The following is a 21,686-nucleotide window of genomic DNA, read 5'->3' on the forward strand; positions in this document are numbered from 1 at the left end:
CTCTCCGTCCCACACCGTGGGTGCCGCAGTCTCCCACTGAAGGAGCTGCTCAGTGCTGTCACAGTCTGCTGCATGGGGTGGGAGACGTTGTCCAACAGGGATGACAGCTTAGCCGCCATTCTCCTGTCACTCACCACCTCCACTGGGTCCAGAGGGCATCCTAGAACAGAGCTGGCCCTTCGGATCACCCTGTTCAGTCTCTTCCTGTCCCCAGCAGAGATGCTGCCGCCCCAGCAGACCACACCATAAAAGATAGCAGAAGCCACCACAGAGTCATAGAATTTCTTCAGGAGTGGGCCCTCCACCCCAAACGACCTGAGTCTCCGCAGCAGGTACAGCCTGCTCTGCCTTTCCTGTAGAGGGCGTCTGAGTTATGAGTCCAGTCCAGTCTGTTGTTCAGATGAACACCAAGGTACCTGTAGCTGTCCACAGCCTCGATGTCCATACCTTGGATGTTCAGTGGTTGCAGTGGAGAATGCTTGTGCCTGCGGAAGTCTACCACCAGCTCCTTGGTTTTACTGGCGTTGATCTGGAGGTAGTTCAGCTGGCACCAGTCCACAAAGTCTTGAGTCAGTCCTCTGTACTCCTTGTCGTCCCCATCAGTGATGAGGCCGACTATTGCAGAGTCATCAGAGAACTTCTGCAGGAAGCACTGGGTGGAATTGTGGGAGAAGTCTGCAGTGTAGATGGTGAAGAGGAACGGAGCCAGAACCGTTCCCTGTGGGGCCCCCGTACTGCAGACGACCCTGTCCGACACACAGCCCTGAGTCCTCACATACTGTGGTCGGTCGGTGAGGTAGTCCAGGATCCAGGTAGTGAGGTGATGGTCCACTCCAGAGTTCACCAGCTTGTCCTTTAGAACCGAGGGAAGAATAGTGTTGAATATTACCGAGATTAAATATATATGATGATATTATCATCATCAACATTCACCCTGGAAAAGCACTAATGAGAAGACCATCAGGACCGAGCTGCGTCTCCTGCATGCATCATCACAGCTGTCCTGTACCAGATCTCGGCGCAGGGATCAAGCAGGACTCGTAGTCTTTACCAGCACCTCCTTCAGTCCTGTAGAAAGCTATACAGTAACAATGTATATACATTACAATGTCATTACTCAGATATGACTGACTCTGAATTACTTTATGGTAAGTAACACACTATTGGCAAGACCCAGTGTGAAAGAATTCCTTGCTCAAGTTTTTATTTCATCATCAAGTGACGACCTTTGACCTTACATCAGGTTGTATTGAATGCTGTCAGAGAAAATCTCATGTCCTCTTTCTGCAGCTGACTACAGTGTTTAAAACAGAAGCCGTGCAGATCTGAGTCTATGTGACAGCATGGATGATCAATCATTTTGACTTTTTGTCTTTAACTTTAGTATAACCAGGACGATCACCTCACCTCGTCACCATCCGTCAGCTGATGATCCCACCATGGTTTCTCTGTAGTCTTTAATAGATGTCCACACCCAAAGAGCTGGGAAAAGCACTGCAGACACCCATCTGACTGAGAGGGACAGCTACATCAAATGGTAAACATTTTGAATATGTACGGAGAGAAGCAATGAGAAAAACTGAGAAACTGGTTACTCAGAACAGTCTTCATCTTTCAGCTGCTCCTTTAAGGGGTTGCCGTATTGGATCACCTGCCTCCATCTAACTCCATCATTAGCATCATCTAGCATCCGTCACATATGCCCTCTGTATGTCCCATTACATTCAAAAACTCTTCTGAGGTCTTCCTCTTTTCCTTCCACCTGGTAGCTTCAACATCCTTTGTGTAATATGTCCACTTGTGGACTTTCCTTGTTGCCATCCTTCTGTCACCAATCACCAAAAAACACTCATCTCCATACAAACTGTATGCCAAAGTATCCTTGGGCAAGAGACTAAACCCGTGCTGCTCCCAATGCATTCATTGTAGTGTGAATGTGTAAGTAAATGCTGTGAATGAGACCTTGAATAAAATACTTGGGGTCAAGTACACCAGAAATGTACTATATAGGAACCTTGTCATACACACAGTTCTTGTCTAAAGAGACAGTGCAACACCTTCAGTCTTCATCAACACTGTCAAAGGAAACGTCACATATGGAGTGAAACCACGTAGCTGCTCAGTGATCACCTCTGTGTTTGATAACACTTAACCAAAGATTCCAAATTCTGATCCATCAGTCCATAAGACCTTCTTCCAGTCTGCAGTAGTCCAGTGGTGGAGTTTATGGCCCAGCCAAGCCTCTTTGTCTTATTGTGATGTTGCTGCAGCTCGTCCTGTCAAACCTGCAGCAGGAAGTCTTCTCTTCACAGCTGAAACTGAGACTTCTCACTACGACCACGATTAAGCTGCTTGAAGCTGTTGTCCTGTGAGCCGCCATCACACTGTAACTGATACAGTCGTGTCTTTGGGTCTGCAGACCCCCTCCTGTCACAGTTTGTTTCTGAGCCTTTGGATGATGAAGGAAACTGGACTCACTCTTTGCAGTTTCTCTGTAGGACAAACCTACATTTGAAGTGTTATGATGGTCTGTCTCTCTTCCATTGTTAATCGTCTTGTTGTCACCATTTCTGTACCAACACGCTACTTTCTGCAGTACAATAATGTTCAACTGATGCTCACGAGGGTCTGGTACCACAGTGTGCCCAGCACACAGAGGGGCTGTACCTGCAGGAATTAGTAGCACTAACCTGAGTCTCAATTGCTGCAGAGCAGCTTTAAATTGTTAACCCATGTTGTGTTCCCTGAAAAAGACCTTTTTGTATAATTCTGAAATGTACATTATTTTTCACTTTTGGGTATCTTTTATTTTAACCTGGCAGTTCACCACTTGTTTGTTCTATTTCAAGATATTTAGTGGACTTAAACTTGAATTGCAATAAATAACTGGAAAAATTGGGCTGTTCAAAACTTTTTAATTGGTAGTGTGTGTGTGTGTGTGTGTGTGTGTGTGTGTGTGTGTGTGTGTGTGTGTGTGTGTGTGTGTATGCATGCAGAAAGGCTCCGGCCCAGGACCTTATCCATTGAAGCAACAATGCTAACCACTGCTACACATCTTAGACTTACTTCTAAATTAAATTATTTGAAGGAAAACTGATGTAAGAAACTGCTAAACATGCCCAACTTTCCCACAGTGTTACAGCCATCAAATTCAAATTTGGAGTTGGTCAGTCCAACTACTAAAATCTTACTTTGGTCACGTAAAGAACTGCTCACCTGATTTATTGTCACAGAATGTTTTTACTGCACATCGGAAAATATTCTAGTTTTTCTGGAAATGCGGTCACGTGTAATAGAGTATAGTTACTTCAACCTCAGCAAAGCAAGACTTTTATTCTCTGGCCATACCTGACAGTTTAGTGCCTTCAACTGGACAGAAACTTGCTGATACTGGGATGAGCTTAAAGACAAAGCCCCAGAGGGAACACACATTTTTATCAGACTTAATCGAGGCAGTTGAAATAAACACCGACTGTTGAGTGTTTTTAAACAATTTCCTCTCCTTTCATTCGGAGTTTTGTAAAATAAAAAAAAGCAGACATGTCCTTAATGGCCAGAAGACGGCGTCCAGGACAAGAGCAGCATGTTCCTCTGATCATGCTTGAAGCCTTTGATTCCACCGTCCTGCTCTGCCTTTAGTCTTCATCACTACCCATCTCTATAGGGTCAAAATCTGGGTCATCTTCATCCAAATCCAAGTCCTCAATGTCCTGGAATAGTGACTCGTCCACTTCAACGTTGTTTCCAGCTGCATAAGAAGAAAGCCACGGGGTTAGAAGAAACTTCACAGGAAAAAGATTATTCCTACTAAATGCTGTTCTCTGACTGGGAGTTGTTGACTGAGCCAACAGATCCAGATGATCTGTGACTCTGACACAGCAAATCAGATCTTAGAAAGTCACGTTTTTTTCTCTCTTTCACGTGTCTGCCTGCTGCCAATCCCGTTTCTGCCGAGCTACACAAACACAATTCCATCCATTTTCTGCCACTTATCCAGGTTCGGGTCACCGGGGTCTGAAGCCCAGACTTCCATCACCCTGGCTCTTCAGCTCATCTGGGCAGACAATGAGTTGTTCTCAAGCCAACCAAGACATATAATCTGTCCAGCAAGTCCTGGGTCTGTATGAGTGCACCCACCAAGTAGGACACGCCCAGAATACTTCACCCAGGAGGTCGGGGGGGGGGGGGGGGGCTCCTCGTCAGATGCCTGAACCACGTAAACTGACTCCTTTCGCTGTGGCTGGCGGCTCTACTCTCAGCTGAGCTCCTCAGTCTATCGCTAAAGGAGAGGAAGCTTACTTCTGCCACTTGTATCTGCAAATTTGTCGTCTTGGTCACTAGGCTGAGCTCATGAGCACAGGTGAGGGCAGGAAGGAAGATCGCAGTAAATCAACAACTTTGCTTTTAAGCTCTCCTCACCAAAACAAGATGATACGAAGTCCGTGGCTCAATCCTTCTGACGTTCTCACACTCCACTCTGCCCTCACTTGTAAACGAGACCCCGACCTACTAGTAACTCGTCCCTGACACAGAGTTTGACTCCACCCTTTCAAGCTGAGAAGGTCTCGGAAACGGAGGTGCCGATTTTGAATCCAACTGCTTCACACTCAGCAGCAAACTGCTCCAGTGAAAGCTGGAGGTCACCACCTGATGAAGCCAACAGAACCACAACATTCGCAAAAAGCACAGCTGAAACCCTGATGCCACCAAAACAGAGACCCTCCACTACCTGCTACACCTGGATGCCGTCCATAACAGAATCTGTGACAAAGGGCAGCATCCACCAGAAACTGCCGACCACATGGCCGTCGCTACACGTACCTAACGCCCTGTAATGACAGACAAGACACCTCATACTCCCGAAGGATAAACCTGTCAGCTGACACCGCTGGGATCTACAGCAATGACATCGGAATGTCATTTGGACTGGAGAAACGTACTCGGATGGTAACAAAGAAATGTTGGTCGGGAATTGCAGATACTGAGTACAGCTATAAGTATCTTTTAATCCCACGAGAAAATGGAAGCCGTAAAGAGGAACCTCGGAAAACTGCAACCACCAAATACCCTCAGAGAATAAGGCGAGCCCCGAGGATCGGCTGAACGGGAAGAACGAGATCCGAGCAATCAACACTGCTGGGATAATAGGATGGCCAAAGGAAAAGGTGGAAGCCACTGAGACCGAGGCAAGAAAGCGAGGGTTTCACCCCAGACACGGCACACTGAGAGGAAGGAAGGAGGTCGAAACCACCATCCCGAATGAAACAAGGATCCATCAGCCCATCACAAAGATGGCCACGACTGATCACGTGCCTACTGATTACCTGCAAACACAGACGTCCACACAAGTGTTATGTTTAGATTCCACTGTCCTATAAATGACTTTAGTCCTCACAACAAAAAGAAGCACAACACTCAGAAACAGTCCTTACCATCTTCAAGGAACTGAATGTCAGATGTGTCCAGGTTGTGGTCTCTCTCAAACAGCTGTTTACCTGGTGACAGATGCACAGTCTTCAGTCAGGACACGTACGTCATCATCTTTACAGTTTTTGGTGTCTTTGAGTAACACCGTGTACCTGTCAGTTTGGGTTTTCCTGCCTGCTCCTCCTCTTTCTGTCTTTTTCTCCTCAGTTCAGCCATTTCCAGCTCAAACTTGGCTTTCCATGCCAGGAAGTTTTCAATGGTTACCACTGTTCCCTGGAAAGCCACCTGTTGAAAGCAACTACTGTTATAATAAAATAAAACCTTGGCTGCAGAGAGTGAATGGTCATGAATCCCGTCTGGGTTCTACCTTCTCTGCTTCCTGGGCCTCTCTCTCTTTCCTCCGCTTTTCCTCTTCTTGCCTATTTTTCATCACATCAACAACTGTATTAAGTTTCTCTTGAACAGCTGTAACCAGGGTGAAGATCATCACCATGCCCAAGTTTTCTTCTGCCTGCACAGTGAACACAAACATACAAAGCCACATTTCACCAACTGTCCAAGAACAGTTCAACACTTTTGGTTCAATTCTTTTTCTTTTTGCAATAAGGCGATGGAGAGACGTCTGACGTCACCTACATTTTGATTGTTATTATTGCTGTGTAGTTTAAGGGGCTTGGAAAGCAAGCTTCTGTAAGGTTCTTGGAGAAGTTTCACCTGTGAAGCTTCTTCAGTTCACATAAAAAATACAAAATTGAAAGTAAATTTTCTCATTAAGTGCATCCTCCCGCTGCTGCGTTGTCACATGGATATCTATGTTTGGACACAGCTTCTCATTCAATGTTTTTTCTTTATTTTTAGCACTTTGGACATTGTAGGTACAACATGAAGACATCACATGGTGATGGAGTGCTGCACCGTGACCTGCCCTCCACAGTCACCTGACCTACACCCAGTGGAGATGGTTTGGGATGAGATGGAGCGCAGAGTGAAGGCAAAGGGCCAACGAGTGCTCAGCTTCTGTGGGAACTCCTTCAAGCCTGAAACAGTATTATGGTGTTTCACACTTTTTGTTTACTACATAATTCCACATGTGTTCAATCATAGTTTTGATGCCTTCAGTGAGAATCTACAATGTAAAAAACCATCACACGAGAAGGTGTGTCCAAGCTTCTGACTGCTCGTGTATGGCCAGTATAAAGCATCAATCTGATACTCTGAGTTACACTGATAAAAAGAACACATATCAATCCTTTTAAACGCTTTGGAAACATTTAAAGTTGTCTCCATCTCGCTACATGTCTGACAGGCATCACTGCACAGTTCAATGAACATACACTGTTATTGTGTTATTAGTATGCACCCATATTTCATTACAATGTTACTGTAGTCGTGCCCATGGACCAGCTGTACGAATGTCTGAAGCTTTAAGATTCGGCAGCATTTCTTCACAGATTCCTCTTAATGAGGTTTGAGCTTCAGCTACATCACAAATGTAGACACGCAACAGTGAAGCTGTCATCCAAGGCACTGGGCTTCCATCCAAGCATCTGGAAAGATCTAGAAGCCACTAATTAGCCCTCAACCAGCACCAGACCCACGACTGCTCAGATAAATCCAATGACAGACCTGCTGTTGTAATAATGTGAGGATATCTTCTGCGTCACTCTCCTCCAAGTTCTCCTGGGAATAGATTTCCCACAGCGGGGGCTCGTCTGGGTACTTGTCTACATACGTAAACTTTAAAGTTGTTTCCACAGCTGCAAAAAGACAACAGACAGTTCATGTTCCACAACTTTACAAGTGCACAATGAAAAAGTTCTTTTTATTATTTAACTAAAGATAAAACTTTCATTTATTCTTTATTCACTACGTGTAAAGTCAAACAGGTGGATATACGTGTACCCCCCCAGCTTAGTGCCAGCATAGTGGGGTTTTCACTAGTGGACGAGAGGATTGCTTTCATTCTGGTCAAGTAAAGGGTCTTGTTATTCGTGCTCATCAATCAACCATGCAGCCTACCCAGCCTTCCTGGAGGCCCTGAGTGGGGTGCGTTAAAGTGGCCTTTGCTGTGTTACTAAGACCCCACAAGAACAGTTCTGATAACATAACTGATCCTGCGACCATGCAGGGGAACATCCTTAGAAGCAAAGCAGTATCACTGGGACCAGTGTTCCTTCAACTGCTGTCAGACGGTAGTCACAGACGGGCTCAACGGTCATGGATTTCACACCAGAGGTTTTACAATACTGTTCTATTATCATGATCCATTTCAAATGCTAAGTTGCTTTTAAATATATGCTATAAATGTACACATGCATACACACACACACGTTCTATAATGGAAAGCAATGAGCAGTTCAGTTTGAAACACCTGACATAATAACAGCTGCAGTGCTAGCAACACACCGTTTTCCAACCACATTCATCAGTTTACTTACTTTCCCCGTGCTCCCCGGCATCAGACGTGACCGTGATGGTGAAGCTGGTTGGATCTTCTGAGAGCACTGCAAGTACACATTCATTAGTAACATCACTATTACCATGATTTCATAAGTGGCTGGGTAACTAAGGCATGTTTCACGATTTTACCAACCAGAAATAATAAAGATTTGGATACCAATAACAAAGACTTCAGGCAAGCTTTGCTTTTCCCAACAGCTACCGCGTGCTAATAGAAATAGTATTAGTATTTTAACATTTGACATTAATATGAGCATCCTTTCACAAACACAAGAACACCAGCAAGCTAATCCCAAAAAGTTGATGCTCCTCATTTGGACGTTTTCAGCAGGAGAAACGCTTCATGCAGGGGACTTCTTCAGTCTCAGCTGACTGCAGGTTTCCAACCTTATAAACAGAACATTTGTACAACGACTGAAACCAGCACAGCTGATTAACAACGGGCTGGGAGGTCAGTTCTGCAAATTCTCATGACCATTGATCAACAACCATTGGTGAGTGTCATTCACAGAGAGTTGGGGGATGGCTGCAATCACAGCATTGTAAGATGCACACAGGTGTACCCTTAGGTCCCCTCCTCGTTTCAGAGATGGTCTTTCCCTTTTCACGTGAAAGGTTTCAGTCATTGTACAAATGTTCTGTTTATAAGGTTGGAAACCTGCAGTCAGCTGAGACTGAAGAAGTCCCCTGGATGAAACGTTTCTCCCGCTGAAAACGTCCAGATGAACAGAATCAACCTTCTGGGATTTCCTTACCTGGATCACTGAGCATGCATCGAGACCAGCAAGCTAAGTAACGTGTACTTGCTAGCTATGAGCTAGCTACTACTTTCGTGCTACAATCCTACTTAACGTTACGTGCCATTCAGACCTGTAAAGGAGTCTGGGTAGATGGACTCTATGGCTTCGAGTTCATTCCGCTGCTCTTCGGCGTAGTCTGTCATGTTTGTGAAGCTGCAGGTTATCTGGAAGTTCGTAAAATCATCACCAATGCGTTCGCTGTGTGCTGCGTACTCAGCTGAAACAGTCGATCGCCGATCTCGACGATCCGCCTCTTCTTCTTCTTCTTTTCGGGTTTAGCGGGGGTCGCAAACCAGCTTTGAACGTACATTACCGCCACCTCCTGGACTTGTGTAGATCACACGCTCCACACAAGAAAAAGAGAAAAACTTGCGTCCGTGTCATTTTTCTTTATGAATGAGTGAAAAAAAAAACAATCGGGAAATGGTCGTTTACCAATCATCATTTGGAGGAAAACAAATAAACAATAAATAAATAGATAAGGGAAAGGAACCGTTTTACTAACAGGGGGCGTATCGAAAGTGTTTGTCTGAGTGGGGGAATGAGTCGAGTTGTACAAAGGACTTTGAGATATAAGAACCAGTCAAATTACCAAATCTTATTTCGCACTTTTGTTGGTATTTATTTAGTTTCTCCTCTTGTACAGGTGTGAATGCCAAGATTAGGTCTCTTTTTTAAGAGTCACTTGTCTCCATTCCTCCTTCCATTTCTTTCTGGTCTATTTTTTTAGGACATTGACTGGAAGAAAGTTTGGCGTTTGCCAAAAAAAATTCCTCCTTACTAAGTGAAGGAAATTTCATTTAAGCTAATTCATAGATTCTACCCTGTTAAATGCTTCCCTCAGAAATGTAAGAGGGATGTAGACACTCTTTGCTCCTTCTGTAAGATCGCCCCAGAGTCCTGCTCACATCTATTCTGGTCTTGTACCTCTACGTAGATTTTGTGGTTTCATCTCTAAGAACATCTTATCAAATTTTGTGCTTTTTTACCAAAATGTGTTATTTGGTTACACTGACTTAGTAGGAAAGACTCGGATGCTTTTTACCTCATTAATCTGATTTTACTCCTCGCCAAAGACCATAAAAGTTCTCAAGCAATGAACCTCACTTTCTCACTTTTAGGAAAGAAATTGAACTCTGTGAATACAATTTGCTCCTCTCACAACAAAAAAGCTTTTAAAACCGTAAATATCTGTAATGTAATAATGTAATGATTGTGTTTAATGTCCCCGTTTAATGATTCAATGTCATTGTATCTCTCGCTTGTTTTTCTTTTTTATTCCTTTTTCTTATTTTCCCCTTTTAATTTTGATATGCATCTTACCTGTTTAATTTGGCGCACTCTTCCATTGTATCATAATTTTGCAGTACATTGTCTCCTCCGTGTTTTATATTTGTTGTTACTGTTCCTCTTGAAATAAAGATGGAGAGAAAAAAGTCTGAACTGGGACACAGCCCGAGCTACACTTTCTACCGGGTTAACTTTGGCACAGCACGGAACCCTGTTCCAGATCCTTCCGGCCCGCTTCGACCTCTAATGGCCCGAATAAGCCATTTCATTACCATTGCAGACAGAACAAACGTCGCTGTGCTTATTTCTCTGGGTTTTATTGGCGAGTACACGAAGAAGCTTTTTCCTCATACGTGTAGAACAAATCGGAATTCCTGGACGGAACCTTTGACGGGCGGTTAGTTGTACTCTACGGAAACGACGTAGTGTAACACACAATGTCTCTGGTGGAAGCACACGCGTTGGACTCCGGTGAGTTTTGTAATTCACGTTTTTATTATTGCTGCTAATTGTAGCCGCACGGCCTCGAAGATTCTTACAACAACAGCACTAAAGGCGGTCTCTGCCGTTATTGTTAACACAGCAGCAGAGACCGAGACATGAATGGTCTGCTCTGGTTACAGGATGGATTTAAAGTCCGTCTGTTCACCTGGTAGAAAATGAGCGAAACTTTTCTCCTGTAACCTGCTCTTTGAATGCGAGCGTTTACATCGTACTAAGTGTAAATAGTGTAACAAATCACGCGTGAATCGCACACGAACACCGCATTTGCGTCGGTATTCAGACAACAACGATCAACAGGGGCGTCGCTAGCATCACTGAGGACTTGGCCCAGCCCTGAAATCTTTTGGGTTCCTGCTTGAGAAGAACATTAATTTGAGTCCTTCTTGTTTGTTACAGTTTTATTTGCCAGTACAGAGTTTTTACCAGCCTCGGAGCTTTTATTGCACCACGATTGCTGCGTTTGAACTGTATGCCCTCTTTCTGATGCTCACCTCTTCTTCGTCTTTCCTGCTGTTGTGGTGTCCCTCATTTTGCATCTCTTCTCCTTTGCTCGCTCCTCCTGTTCTCTTTCCTGACCTGGTTATGAAAAGAATGCAGTCAGCATGTGCCGATCAAACGCCACCACCATCTAGTTTGATGGGATTATTAAGGCATCAACTTATTTTATACACACTGACTCAACCTCAAATATCAGACTGCAGAAAAGCAAAATGACTCATGCACTCTGCCAAGACACAAGAGCTAAACAGCAAACAAGGTCAGTGGTGAATGTGAGCTATAGGCCAACATTTAGTTCAGCTGCAGAGGTAGACTGCACACAGTGACGTCTGTCTTCAGTCACAGCACTTCCTCTTTTGTCATTTTATGTTTTCTTCTTCATTTTGCAGGATTTCATTTTTCACTCTGTTAAAATCTACATCTGATTTATTTCAAGCTTTTCTGTGAAGTATCTTCAAATGTCCAATAGCTTTCTTTGATCCTCGGTAAACATGCAACATAAAAAGATCGTAGCGGTCACTCTGCTGTGTTACGGCACAAACGTGCATATTTGTGAGGAGCACAGGAGTCAAACGTGCACGAGTAAACAGAGAAATTACACCAAATGAACTCAAGTCAAGGCTTAATTTTTCAGTTCATGAAATTTAAAACATCCCCTGCGTTTCCATGGTTACTCACTGTCATGTGTAAACCATCCCTGCAGGATGACATCACCCTGAGCTGCTGTGGGATTTCACAGCGTCTCAGAGTTCCTCCTGATGTTCTTATAAACGCTGTTGTAACGCTTATGCTGGAGTCCCACGCATCGTTAAACCCCGTTGGTCAGACCAATCAGGTGCTCGTACGAGGTTGGACCTATTGAGGGATGCTCAGCTGTAATTGGTTCACACAGATATGTGACTGTTTCAGGTGTGACTTTAATAAACAATTCTTTAAAGATCCAGAGCTAATCACAAACCATCTGTGGCTCGAGCCCCGACACACCTGTGCAGCACAGCAACAGCTTCCAGCAGCTGAAAGGTCATTATTTGTTTATTATTGTTTATCCAACTTGAATTTTCCAAGTGATGCAGTAGTTGGACTTTTGCCTTTTAAAGTGAACTCATGGTTTGTAGAGTGTTACCTGTGCTGCTGCTCTAAGCTGTCACAGTAGTTGTGGATTAGTCATGCTAATTTTTGTGCTTTCATGAAGTGTTTGTAGTTTGATCGTTACAGACTCTTAGAATAATAATACTGTTCATCAAACCATGAACCTCGCTGTGCTTCTCTCTTGAACTATGCTGGCTGCTCTCATGTAGACTCTGATTGTTAGTCACTGAATGTTCTATCAGTTGTTCCATTAATTAATCGAGAAATCAGGTAAGAAATACTTTTGTGTTACTATGATCAATAATATATATTCCAAAGGGGGGAAAAGTGCAGGTCTTCAAAATGAACTGTTTAAAACATCTGTCCAAAAAACAAAAACCCCAAACCCTGAGCCTGCAGTGATATAATGACATTATTTAAAGAAAATATTCATTAATGGGAAAATAAAATCATCTCAAATACAGTAATGTTAAATAAAATAAAGTTTATCCTTCTGAGAACTGAGGAAAAATAAAGAGAGCTCAAAGTCCAGGATGTCCTCGATGTCGTCCATCAGGACTTGTTAGGATCGCTCGAATGAGCCAAAAGATACAGACCACAAATCAGACGTCCGTTACAGAGGACGTAAGTGAATCAGAATCAGAATCAGAATCAGAAAGGGTTTTATTGCCAAATGTTGAGCAGGTTTACAACATTAGGAAATTGCTGCGGTGCTTCAGTGCAAACATACTGTCATAAACTGCGCTTAAATAGACATGAAAAAATAAAAGTAAGAATAAGAATTAAAAGTGCTACGTAGAAAGATATGTGCATGAGTGCAGGTGGTGATCAGTGCCAAACATGGAATGATGCAGTGAACACAGCGTAGGGTCATGTGTTAGTGGCGGGGACAGTCATATGGTTATTGTTCATGTGTCCAACAGCAGAGGGGAAGAAACTGTTCTTATGGCGAGAGGTTCTGGTGCGAATGGACCGGAGCCTCCTGCCTGAGGGGAGCAGGTCAAACAGACTGTGTCCAGGGTGAGAAGGGTCAGCTGAGATCCGAGCTGCACGCCGCAGTGTCCTGGAGGTGTACAGGTCCTGCAAAGATGGGAGTCTGCAGCCAATCACCTTCTCAGCAGAGCGCACAACACGCTGCAGTCTCTGTTTGTCCCTGATAGTGGCTCCAGCGTACCACACGGTGATGGAGGAGGTGAGGATGGACTCGATGATTGCGGTGTAGAACTGCATCATCGTCCGTGTTGGCAGGTTGAATTTCTTCAGCTGCCTCAGGAAGTACATCCTCTGCTGGGCTTTCTTGATGACGGAGGTGATGGTGGGCTCCCACTTCAGGTCCTGGGTGATGGTGGTACCCAGGAAGCGGAATGAGTCCACAGAGGTGATGGGGGTGTCAGTCAGGATGATGGGGGGGAGTGGGGCTGTGTGCTTCCTGAAGTCCACAATAATCTCCACTGTCTTCTGGGCAGTGGAGACGTACAGGAGGACGTATGTTCATGTGCAAGTGAATGGATGAGTTTGTATCTGTGAGCCTTTAAAGGCGTATATGGTGAAAACAAGCACGTCAGCATCCTGAAGTCTGCCCTACAGCTGTGATGTTGTAGCCCAGTGGTCTCCAACCTTTTTTGTGCCACGGACCGGTTTATGCCCGACAATATTTTCACAGACCGGCCTTTAAGGTGTCGCGGATAAATACAACAAAATAAAACTAGTACCGGTACCGAAAAAAGAAGATTTATTCATAACACACGTGAAAGACCCAGGAAAACCAAGTTAATGATAAAAACGACAACAAAATCACGCTGAAAACCGATAAAAACACTGAAAACACCTGAGCCTCAACTCTCACGGACCGGTACCGGTCCGAGTCCCGGGGGCTGGGGACCGCTGCTGTAGTGCTTAGTCATTCATTAACTTTCATTAAACAGCTGTACTGGTGCATTTCTGTTGGTCTGGGGGTAAAGAGCTTTTATTTTTATATATTGAAATATTAATCTCATTTATTTAGTGAATTTAAAGTGAAAACATATAATGTGACAGAGGTGCTGAAATAAAGAGGGTGTAGTTGACCCCCTGTTAGACTCCCCCTGTTGTTCCAGGATCACTGTGATTGAAACGCTGCATCAGTTACACGTCTGTAGATTTCTGCTGTGTGGGACAAACACCGTGGATGGCAGCTGTTCCAAACGGAGCTTTTCTTCACTGTGAGTTTATCCGTCAGGTGCTTTGATAGCCGACTCCCTCCGGCTGTTTCCAGCAAAGGTTTAAATATCGATCGCAGTAACGAGCGCCGCCGTTTCTGGATGTTTTGCTTCACCTCTCTGCACTTCTTGGTATCTTTATGTAGACACAGTGTCATCACCACTGCAGCTGTTATGTTGAAAGGTTCTTAGATAGCGTTTCTCTGCACGCGGCACAACTTCCCTCATTCACACATTTATTAGTACAGTTTTTATCGCTAAGCATCCGAATCTCAATAAACTTTACTGAAAATCTTCTTGTGTACAATCAACATTTAAATGTGATTTCAAACGTTTGCATCCAAGAAGTCAAATAAATCAACTTTTCTCCACCGTCTTTACTCCCATCATCACCTGTCTGCATGTGGTAGGACTAACGTCCACACATAAACAGTGTTTATGTGTTTCTGCCAGTTAAGGTCTTCTTGTCGCTCTGGTGGAGTAAACACGTCTGTAACCTTTGGATGAAATCAGACGCTCGGTTCATCAGGACAGGATCAACTTTCTGGGATTGTCGGATATTTTAGCATGAATCAAAATGCTTCTACTGTGTCAGCGAGAGTTTGTAGTTCACTGCATCATTTCTTTGTGTGAATCAGGTGACAGCATGGCTCTTTGGTCTGAAGGCAAGGTTGATTCTGAAGGAGAGAGTGAAGGTGAAAGAGTGAATGATGAAGAGAAAGAAGAGGATGAAAATGAACATAATGAAGATGCCAGCACTGGATGGGCTGAAGCCATGGCAAAGATCCTCGGGAAGAAAACCACGAGCGGCATCCTGGAGAAGAACAAGGAGCTGGAAAAGATGAAGGCAGCAGAGAGACAGGAGCAGCTCGAGAGGAAGAAACAGGTGAGCGCCGAGTCCCAGGCTCAGGATGATGTGTCCGAGCAGATGTTCATCACTCACCGAGCACAGTTTCCACATTTGTTCATCACTGTCGACAAGAAATGACAACGTTCGACTTATAATAACAAGTTATAATAAATAGGCGAGTTTATTTTCATGTTTTGGCTCTAAAGACGACCATAAGTATAAACTAGTGATTGAACACAGGAACCAATCAGGAAAGCAGGCAGACCTTAGACACTGTGCTCTGCTCACAATGTTCATCCACATAATAATGTAAAATCAAAACTGCACTGTGACCAGCTGTGTTTGAAAATATATATTCATTCATTTCCTCCTTGTTGTTGAACACTTTCAAAAAAGCAACACGTTTATTTCTAAGCCTTGAAAACCCAAAGATTGTGTGTCCCTAACAGGCTGACGAGAAGAAAGCGTGGGAGCAGATGTGCAGGGAGAAACCTGACATAGTGACGGACCGCGAGACTGAGAAAGCATTACAGAGAATTGCTACAAGGTGACCACTCTGTGTCTTTGTTTGACGTATATGCAACCGAGCATCTGTTCTAATGTGGTCCTCCTTCACTCAGAGGGGTGGTTCAGCTGTTCAACGCTGTCAGGAAACACCAGAAAACTGTGCAGGAAAAGGTGAAGGATGCTGGTGGATCAGACAGGAAGAGGGCAAAGATCCTTTGTTCTGTCTCAAAGAAAGACTTCATCGATGTGCTGAGGAGGGAAGACGGAGGTGTCCGAGCAACGGGCAAGACCGAAAAGGCTGCTGTGAGTTGACAGATGTTTGTTTCGTTCTGTACCTCTGCTGTCAGTGTGTTTATCCTGATGTTTCTGTGTGTGTGCTCGTGCAAAGGTCGCTGCTGTGGAGAAGCCTGCCTGGACTGTTCTCAGAGATGACTTCATGATGGGAGCCACAATGAAAGACTGGGACAAAAGCAGTGACCAGGACGAGCCACAGGAGGGAAACAGTGAGGCAGCGATTCAGATCTGACATCAGCCGTGCACACTGAAAGGCTGAGCTCTGACCGTCTGGGAAAAACCAACAGGAGACCCTGAACTGAAAAGACGAGCTTTAGCGTCAGCACACGCCCGTGCACCCACACGTGCACGCTCACGTGCACCGCTGCGTTGGAGATGTACAGTTTTATATTTGTTGCTGAATAAATTTTGACAGGTGACTGTGAAACATACTGAATGTGGACTGTAGCAGAGAACATGTTAAACTACAAATTTCTTCACAGATTCATTCAAATGCAAAACTGTTTATTTGTTGACACTGGAGAAATGCATCCTTCATGTTAACAGTTTTCTATTCAACAATAAATGTGTGCATGCTGGAGTGTACTACACGCTCACAGGTGGAACAGCCTGTTACATCAGCTGCTTTCAGACTGATTTTAGTACACGAGTCGAGCAGTGGCATCTCAGTGTGGCTACAAGCGGGGGGTGTGGCAACTGCAAAACTAGTCTTGTTATCATCTATGGTCCACCTGGGCCTTACACAGAGCTTCTGTCTGATTTCTCAGACTTTATATCTGATTTAGTTCTGAGCTCAGATAAAATAATTATTGTGGGTGATTTTAACATCCATGTAGATGCTAAAAATGACAGCCTCAACATGGCATTTAATCTGTTATTAGACTCAATTGGCTTCTCTCAAAATGTAAAAGAACCCACCCACCACTTTAATCACACTCTAGATCTTGTTTTAACATATGGCATAGAAACTGAACATTTAACAGTGTTTCCTGAAAACCCTCTCCTGTCTGATCATTTCCTGATAACATTTACATTTACAATAATTGATTACACAGCGGTGGAGAGTAGACTTTATCACAGTAGATGTCTTTCTGAAAGCGCTGTAACTAAGTTTAAGAATATAATCCACCCACTGTTATCATCTTCAATGCCCTGTACCAACACAGAGCAGAGCAGCTGCCAACAAGGGTCTAAAAAATTATATATTTTAAAATAAAATAATTAAACATACAAACCTAAAATGGGTTTAGCTACATTCTGGAGCGTGTTCCTGGATTGCAGTAGCTAGGGAGCTGATTGGAGACAATAACAGCCAATCAGAAGGTTTGCATCCAAGTCTGTGATTGGTTGGTTTTGTGGCACATTTATAACAGTGTTGCTCGTGCAGGGAGCAGAGATGTTAGTGGGAGGGGCTATATTCTGTGTGTGGATAATCGCAAACACCGAAACACATTTATTGCACGCAGCAATGAATTTTGTTCGCTCAAAATAGTTTTCTCCTCAACACGCAACATTTGTGCTCGCAAATTTATTTATTTTTACGTGCGCTCAGAATAGAGGCACTAAAATAACGCCATAGATCTGAGGTGATTCTGAGGATCACCACGACCTTGCAAGGAATGGATTACGACTAATATGATATATGATGAGATAGTATATTAGTCAGTGTGGTGTTTTGAAATTTGGTTCCAAGGTCAGCTTTGTCCTCGGGCAGTGAAGGTCAAATGCTGAGCCCACCTAGGTACGCATGTCCCCCACGGGACATAATTATTAGAAGCAGCCTACTTCACACTGACCCCCCCTCCCCAAGGGAGAATAAAACAAAACATTTTCTAAAAATGCAATTTAATGAATTATAAAAGAAACTAATATGGAAGCAGTGGTTCCCAAAGTGTGTGTGTGTGTGGTGGGGGGGTATGAATAAAAAAAGGAATGCTTGGACACTGCTAGCACAATGGACGGGGCTCCCACACGAACGCTGCACAACGCTGGTGCCCAGGTACGTCTCCCTGCAGAAGAGTTTCCCCTGCGTCGGGAGCACGTGCTGGGCTGATAATGACACGCTCCCTCTTTCCACCCGAGGCTGCTCCACACTCCTCCACTATCACAATTCCCGCCACCCTCCCTGACCACTCCCCTCCACTTTATGCCACTATGGTGGAGCATCTTGTTGTCTGCTGGGGAGGTGGCAGCATGGAGAGGGACAGGAACTCCAGTCTAATTTTATTTCTAAAGCAAAAATACCCAGCACAGGACCAAAGTGCTGTACAAGTTCAAAACAATAGAATAACAGAAAACAGCACAAATAACTAAATAAAACACATAAAAATTTAAACAGCCATATATTAAAAAAGAAAACAAGATAAAAGAGCATAGAATCAACTAAAAACAACTAAAATAAGACTAAACAATAAAAAGCAACTTCTCACGTGGTGTCAAAGGTCAGGGTAGAGAGGTGGGTTTTCAGGAGTGACTTAAAAACAGGTGGTGAAGGAACTGGATTATAGGCTGGTAAAAAGGACCAACTGGGTCCTGGCCAGTTCCCAGACTCCACAGAGGAACTGGGCGAGACTGTAACAGCTACCACAGGTCTTTCATCCCAGCAGCTGTCAGACTGCACAGTGCCCACAGATACTGTCACCTACATGTTGTCATTCCAGCTGCACCTCATGTGCACAGGATAGAAATCTTGGTATATTTGACTGTAAGCTGTATGCAGCATTTTATTTCAGCTTCACTGTTTCCTGCTGTCACTTGTGCTGCTGTGATGTGGATCAAATGAAGCAAAAGAAATGTAAAGAAAACAAAATACTAGTTGAAATTATTCTTTTAAACTTATTCTTCTGAATAAGTTTAAAAGAATAATTGAGGCTTGAGGATCTGGATGTTTCTCATCTTGAGCTGATACACTCAAAGGCATTGCTCTACTCTCGGCTCTTAAATACAGATTCTGACATTCCCTGAATCAAAAGTAAGTTTGATGTTCTTTATTATTATGGTTGCAGTGGTCCTACAAAAACAGTTAACACTGGACCAAACGTTGCCACTGGTCTGTAGGCATTTGTTTATAAGCCAGGTAACATTGCTCTAGAGTGTAAGTGGCATCTGTGACTGGAGATGGTCTGAGGTTGTCTTTTTGTCTGAGGTGATTGTGTTTGGTCCTAGCAGACCTTCTAACCCTCTGCTATTGACTCGGGACCCCTGGCAGAGTATTTTAAACCTGTTGTCACTAATCTGGGTTTTAAGATGGACGCTCAAATTAGGGCCAGTTTTTATCATTTAAGGCGTTTGGCAAAGGTAAGACTATTTTATCCAGGCCGCATTTTGAAACAGTGCGTGCTGTTATTTCATCTCGTTTGGATTACTGTAATGTGCTGTGTTTTGGAGTTAGTCGGTGTCTTCTCTCTCGTCTGCAGCTGGTCCAAAATGCTACTGCACGACTTTTAACCAGCACATAGCTCCCATCCTGGCCTCACTCCATTGGCTGCCTGTTCATCTTAGATTTTCAACTCTAATGTTTGTTTTTGCTCCACCTTACCTCTCTGAGCTTCTGCATCCTTACTCAGACCCCAGGTCTCTCAGGTCAGCTGACCAGCTGCTCCTGGAGGTACTCAGAGGGGGCGGGGTCTTCTCCGCCCCAGAACATTAGAGAGGCCCCTTCACTGTCCACTTTTAAAACACGTCTTAAAACCCATTTTTACTCCTTGGCATGTGACACAGTCTGACCCTGATTTTGTTGTTTTAAATTTAATTCTAATTATCATTTTATACTATCGTGGCGGACCACCAGGTGGCTCCACTCACACCAAGTGGAAGGGCAGTGCTGGGGTGGAGAGTTTGGCGCTTTTCTGTATGTGAAGTTCTGCTGGCTCAGTAATTAAGTTGGAGTGAGACACTGAGACCGCCCCTGTCGTTTTTACAAACCTGCACACTATTTTATTTTTTGGTATTTGTGCTAATTTCATTATTTTAAAATTTATTTTAATTCTCATCTTATTCTTTTATTTTTATCTTTATTTTTTAACGTATTCATTGCATCACGTTTAGCGTGTCAAGTGTTCAGCACTCTGTGCTCAGCTGGGAGTTGTGCTATATAAATAAATGGCTTGCTTCATACAAGAAGCGGTTAAGTTTGTAGCACTGTGAGCTGTCCATTGTTCTCAGTGACAGACTGAGCCATGGCCAGCAGATGCTCTTAAAACCACTGTGCAGTGAAGGTCTTCATCCTACACTGCACAGGACTTTCTGAAATCAGTTCCCACTTAGCTTCAGACGACTGGGATTGTTTTTGGTCTCAGTTGACGGCTTGGAAAGTCTCCAGTGCTCAAACACTTATCTGTTATTGGGAGATGAGGTTGGGGTCTACAGGGAGTGCAGAATTATTAGGCAAGTTGTATTTTTGAGGAATACTTTTATTATTGAACAACAACCATGTTCTCAATGAACCCAAAAAACTCATTAATATCAAAGCTGAATGTTTTTGGAAGTAGTTTTTAGTTTGTTTTTAGTTTTAGCTATTTTAGGGGGATATCTGTGTGTGCAGGTGACTATTACTGTGCAGAATTATTAGGCAACTTAACAAAAAACTAATATATACCCATTTCAATTATTTATTTTTACCAGTGAAACCAATATAACATCTCCACATTCACAAATATACATTTCTGACATTCAAAAACAAAACAAAAACAAATCAGCGACCAATATAGCCACCTTTCTTTGCAAGGACACTCAAAAGCCTGCCATCCATGGATTCTGTCAGTGTTTTGATCTGTTCACCATCAACATTGCGTGCAGCAGCAACCACAGCCTCCCAGACACTGTTCAGAGAGGTGTACTGTTTTCCCTCCTTGTAAATCTCACATTTGATGATGGACCACAGGTTCTCAATGGGGTTCAGATCAGGTGAACAAGGAGGCCATGTCATTAGTTTTTCTTCTTTTATACCCTTTCTTGCAGCCACGCTGTGGAGTACTTGGACGCGTGTGATGGAGCATTGTCCTGCATGAAAATCATGTTTTTCTTGAAGGATGCAGACTTCTTCCTGTACCACTGCTTGAAGAAGGTGTCTTCCAGAAACTGGCAGTAGGACTGGGAGTTGAGCTTGACTCCATCCTCAACCCGAAAAGGCCCCACAAGCTCATCTTTGATGATACCAGCCCAAACCAGTACTCCACCTCCACCTTGCTGGCGTCTGAGTGGGACTGGAGCTCTCTGCCTTTACCAATCCAGCCACGGGCCCATCCATCTGGCCCATCAAGACTCACTCTCATTTCATCAGTCCATAAAACCTTAGAAAAACCAGTCTTGAGATATTTCTTGGCCCAGTCTTGACGTTTCAGCTTGTGTGTCTTGTTCAGTGGTGGTCGTCTTTCAGCCTTTCTTACCTTGGCCATGTCTCTGAGTATTGCACACCTTGTGCTTTTGGGCACTCCAGTGATGTTGCAGCTCTGAAATATGGCCAAACTGGTGGCAAGTGGCATCTTGGCAGCTGCACGCTTGACTTTTCTCAGTTCACGGGCAGTTATTTTGCTCCTTGGTTTTTCCACACGCTTCTTGCGACCCTGTTGACTATTTTGAATGAAACGCTTGATTGTTCGATGATCACGCTTCAGAAGCTTTGCAATTTTGAGACTGCTGCATCCCTCTGCAAGATATCTCACTATTTTTGACTTTTCTGAGCCTGTCAAGTCCTTCTTTTGACCCATTTTGCCAAAGGAAAGGACGTTGCCTAATAATTATGCACACCTGATATAGGGTGTTGATGTC

The 21,686-nt window shown here is 43.9% G+C and overlaps 2 protein-coding genes across 3 annotated transcripts; one reads left to right on the top strand and one right to left on the bottom strand.

Annotated features, from left to right (window-relative positions):
- Positions 1-3,314: 3,314 nt before the first annotated feature.
- On the bottom strand, positions 3,315-10,131 carry rwdd1 (RWD domain containing 1). Of its 2 annotated transcripts, none has more exons than XM_082550873.1 (8): positions 10,011-10,131; positions 8,758-9,075; positions 7,866-7,931; positions 7,054-7,184; positions 5,795-5,938; positions 5,580-5,712; positions 5,433-5,495; positions 3,315-3,748 (listed from the first exon to the last, which is right to left on the bottom strand). In XM_082550873.1, the coding sequence occupies exons 2-8, from the start codon at positions 8,828-8,830 to the stop codon at positions 3,636-3,638; spliced, it is 723 nt and encodes a 240-aa protein (XP_082406999.1). In that variant the 5' UTR covers positions 8,831-9,075; positions 10,011-10,131; the 3' UTR covers positions 3,315-3,635. The 2 variants fall into 2 exon arrangements, with proteins under 2 accessions (XP_082406999.1, XP_082407000.1); XM_082550874.1 differs by having other exon boundaries at positions 8,758-9,031; positions 10,011-10,124.
- A 211-nt stretch (positions 10,132-10,342) lies between these two features.
- Positions 10,343-16,537, top strand: rrp15 (ribosomal RNA processing 15 homolog). Its single transcript, XM_082550875.1, has 5 exons — positions 10,343-10,448; positions 14,905-15,152; positions 15,566-15,663; positions 15,737-15,926; positions 16,012-16,537. Exons 1-5 carry the CDS (start codon positions 10,415-10,417, stop codon positions 16,147-16,149), a joined length of 708 nt encoding a protein of 235 aa, XP_082407001.1. The 5' UTR covers positions 10,343-10,414; the 3' UTR covers positions 16,150-16,537.
- The last annotated feature ends 5,149 nt before the right edge of the window (positions 16,538-21,686 follow it).

Source organism: Aulonocara stuartgranti (genome assembly GCF_965226115.1).
Source record: "Aulonocara stuartgranti genome assembly, chromosome: 11".
Lineage (NCBI taxonomy): Eukaryota > Metazoa > Chordata > Actinopteri > Cichliformes > Cichlidae > Aulonocara > Aulonocara stuartgranti.

What these genes read in the sequence shown, in the direction of transcription:
- rwdd1 (XM_082550873.1), bottom strand. Translation starts at nt 8,830, where the DNA reads ATGACAGACTACGCCGAAGAGCAGCGGAATGAACTCGAAGCCATAGAG. An exon ending in AGGCCCAGGAAGCAGAGAAG is followed by an intron (nt 5,713 to 5,794) that starts GTAGAACCCAGA and finishes TGCTTTCAACAG; the next exon opens with GTGGCTTTCCAGGGAACAGT. An exon ending in AGGAAAACCCAAACTGACAG is followed by an intron (nt 5,496 to 5,579) that starts GTACACGGTGTT and finishes ATCTGTCACCAG; the next exon opens with GTAAACAGCTGTTTGAGAGA.
- rrp15 (XM_082550875.1), top strand. Translation starts at nt 10,415, where the DNA reads ATGTCTCTGGTGGAAGCACACGCGTTGGACTCCG. An exon ending in AGCTCGAGAGGAAGAAACAG is followed by an intron (nt 15,153 to 15,565) that starts GTGAGCGCCGAG and finishes TGTCCCTAACAG; the next exon opens with GCTGACGAGAAGAAAGCGTG. An exon ending in TTACAGAGAATTGCTACAAG is followed by an intron (nt 15,664 to 15,736) that starts GTGACCACTCTG and finishes TCCTTCACTCAG; the next exon opens with AGGGGTGGTTCAGCTGTTCA.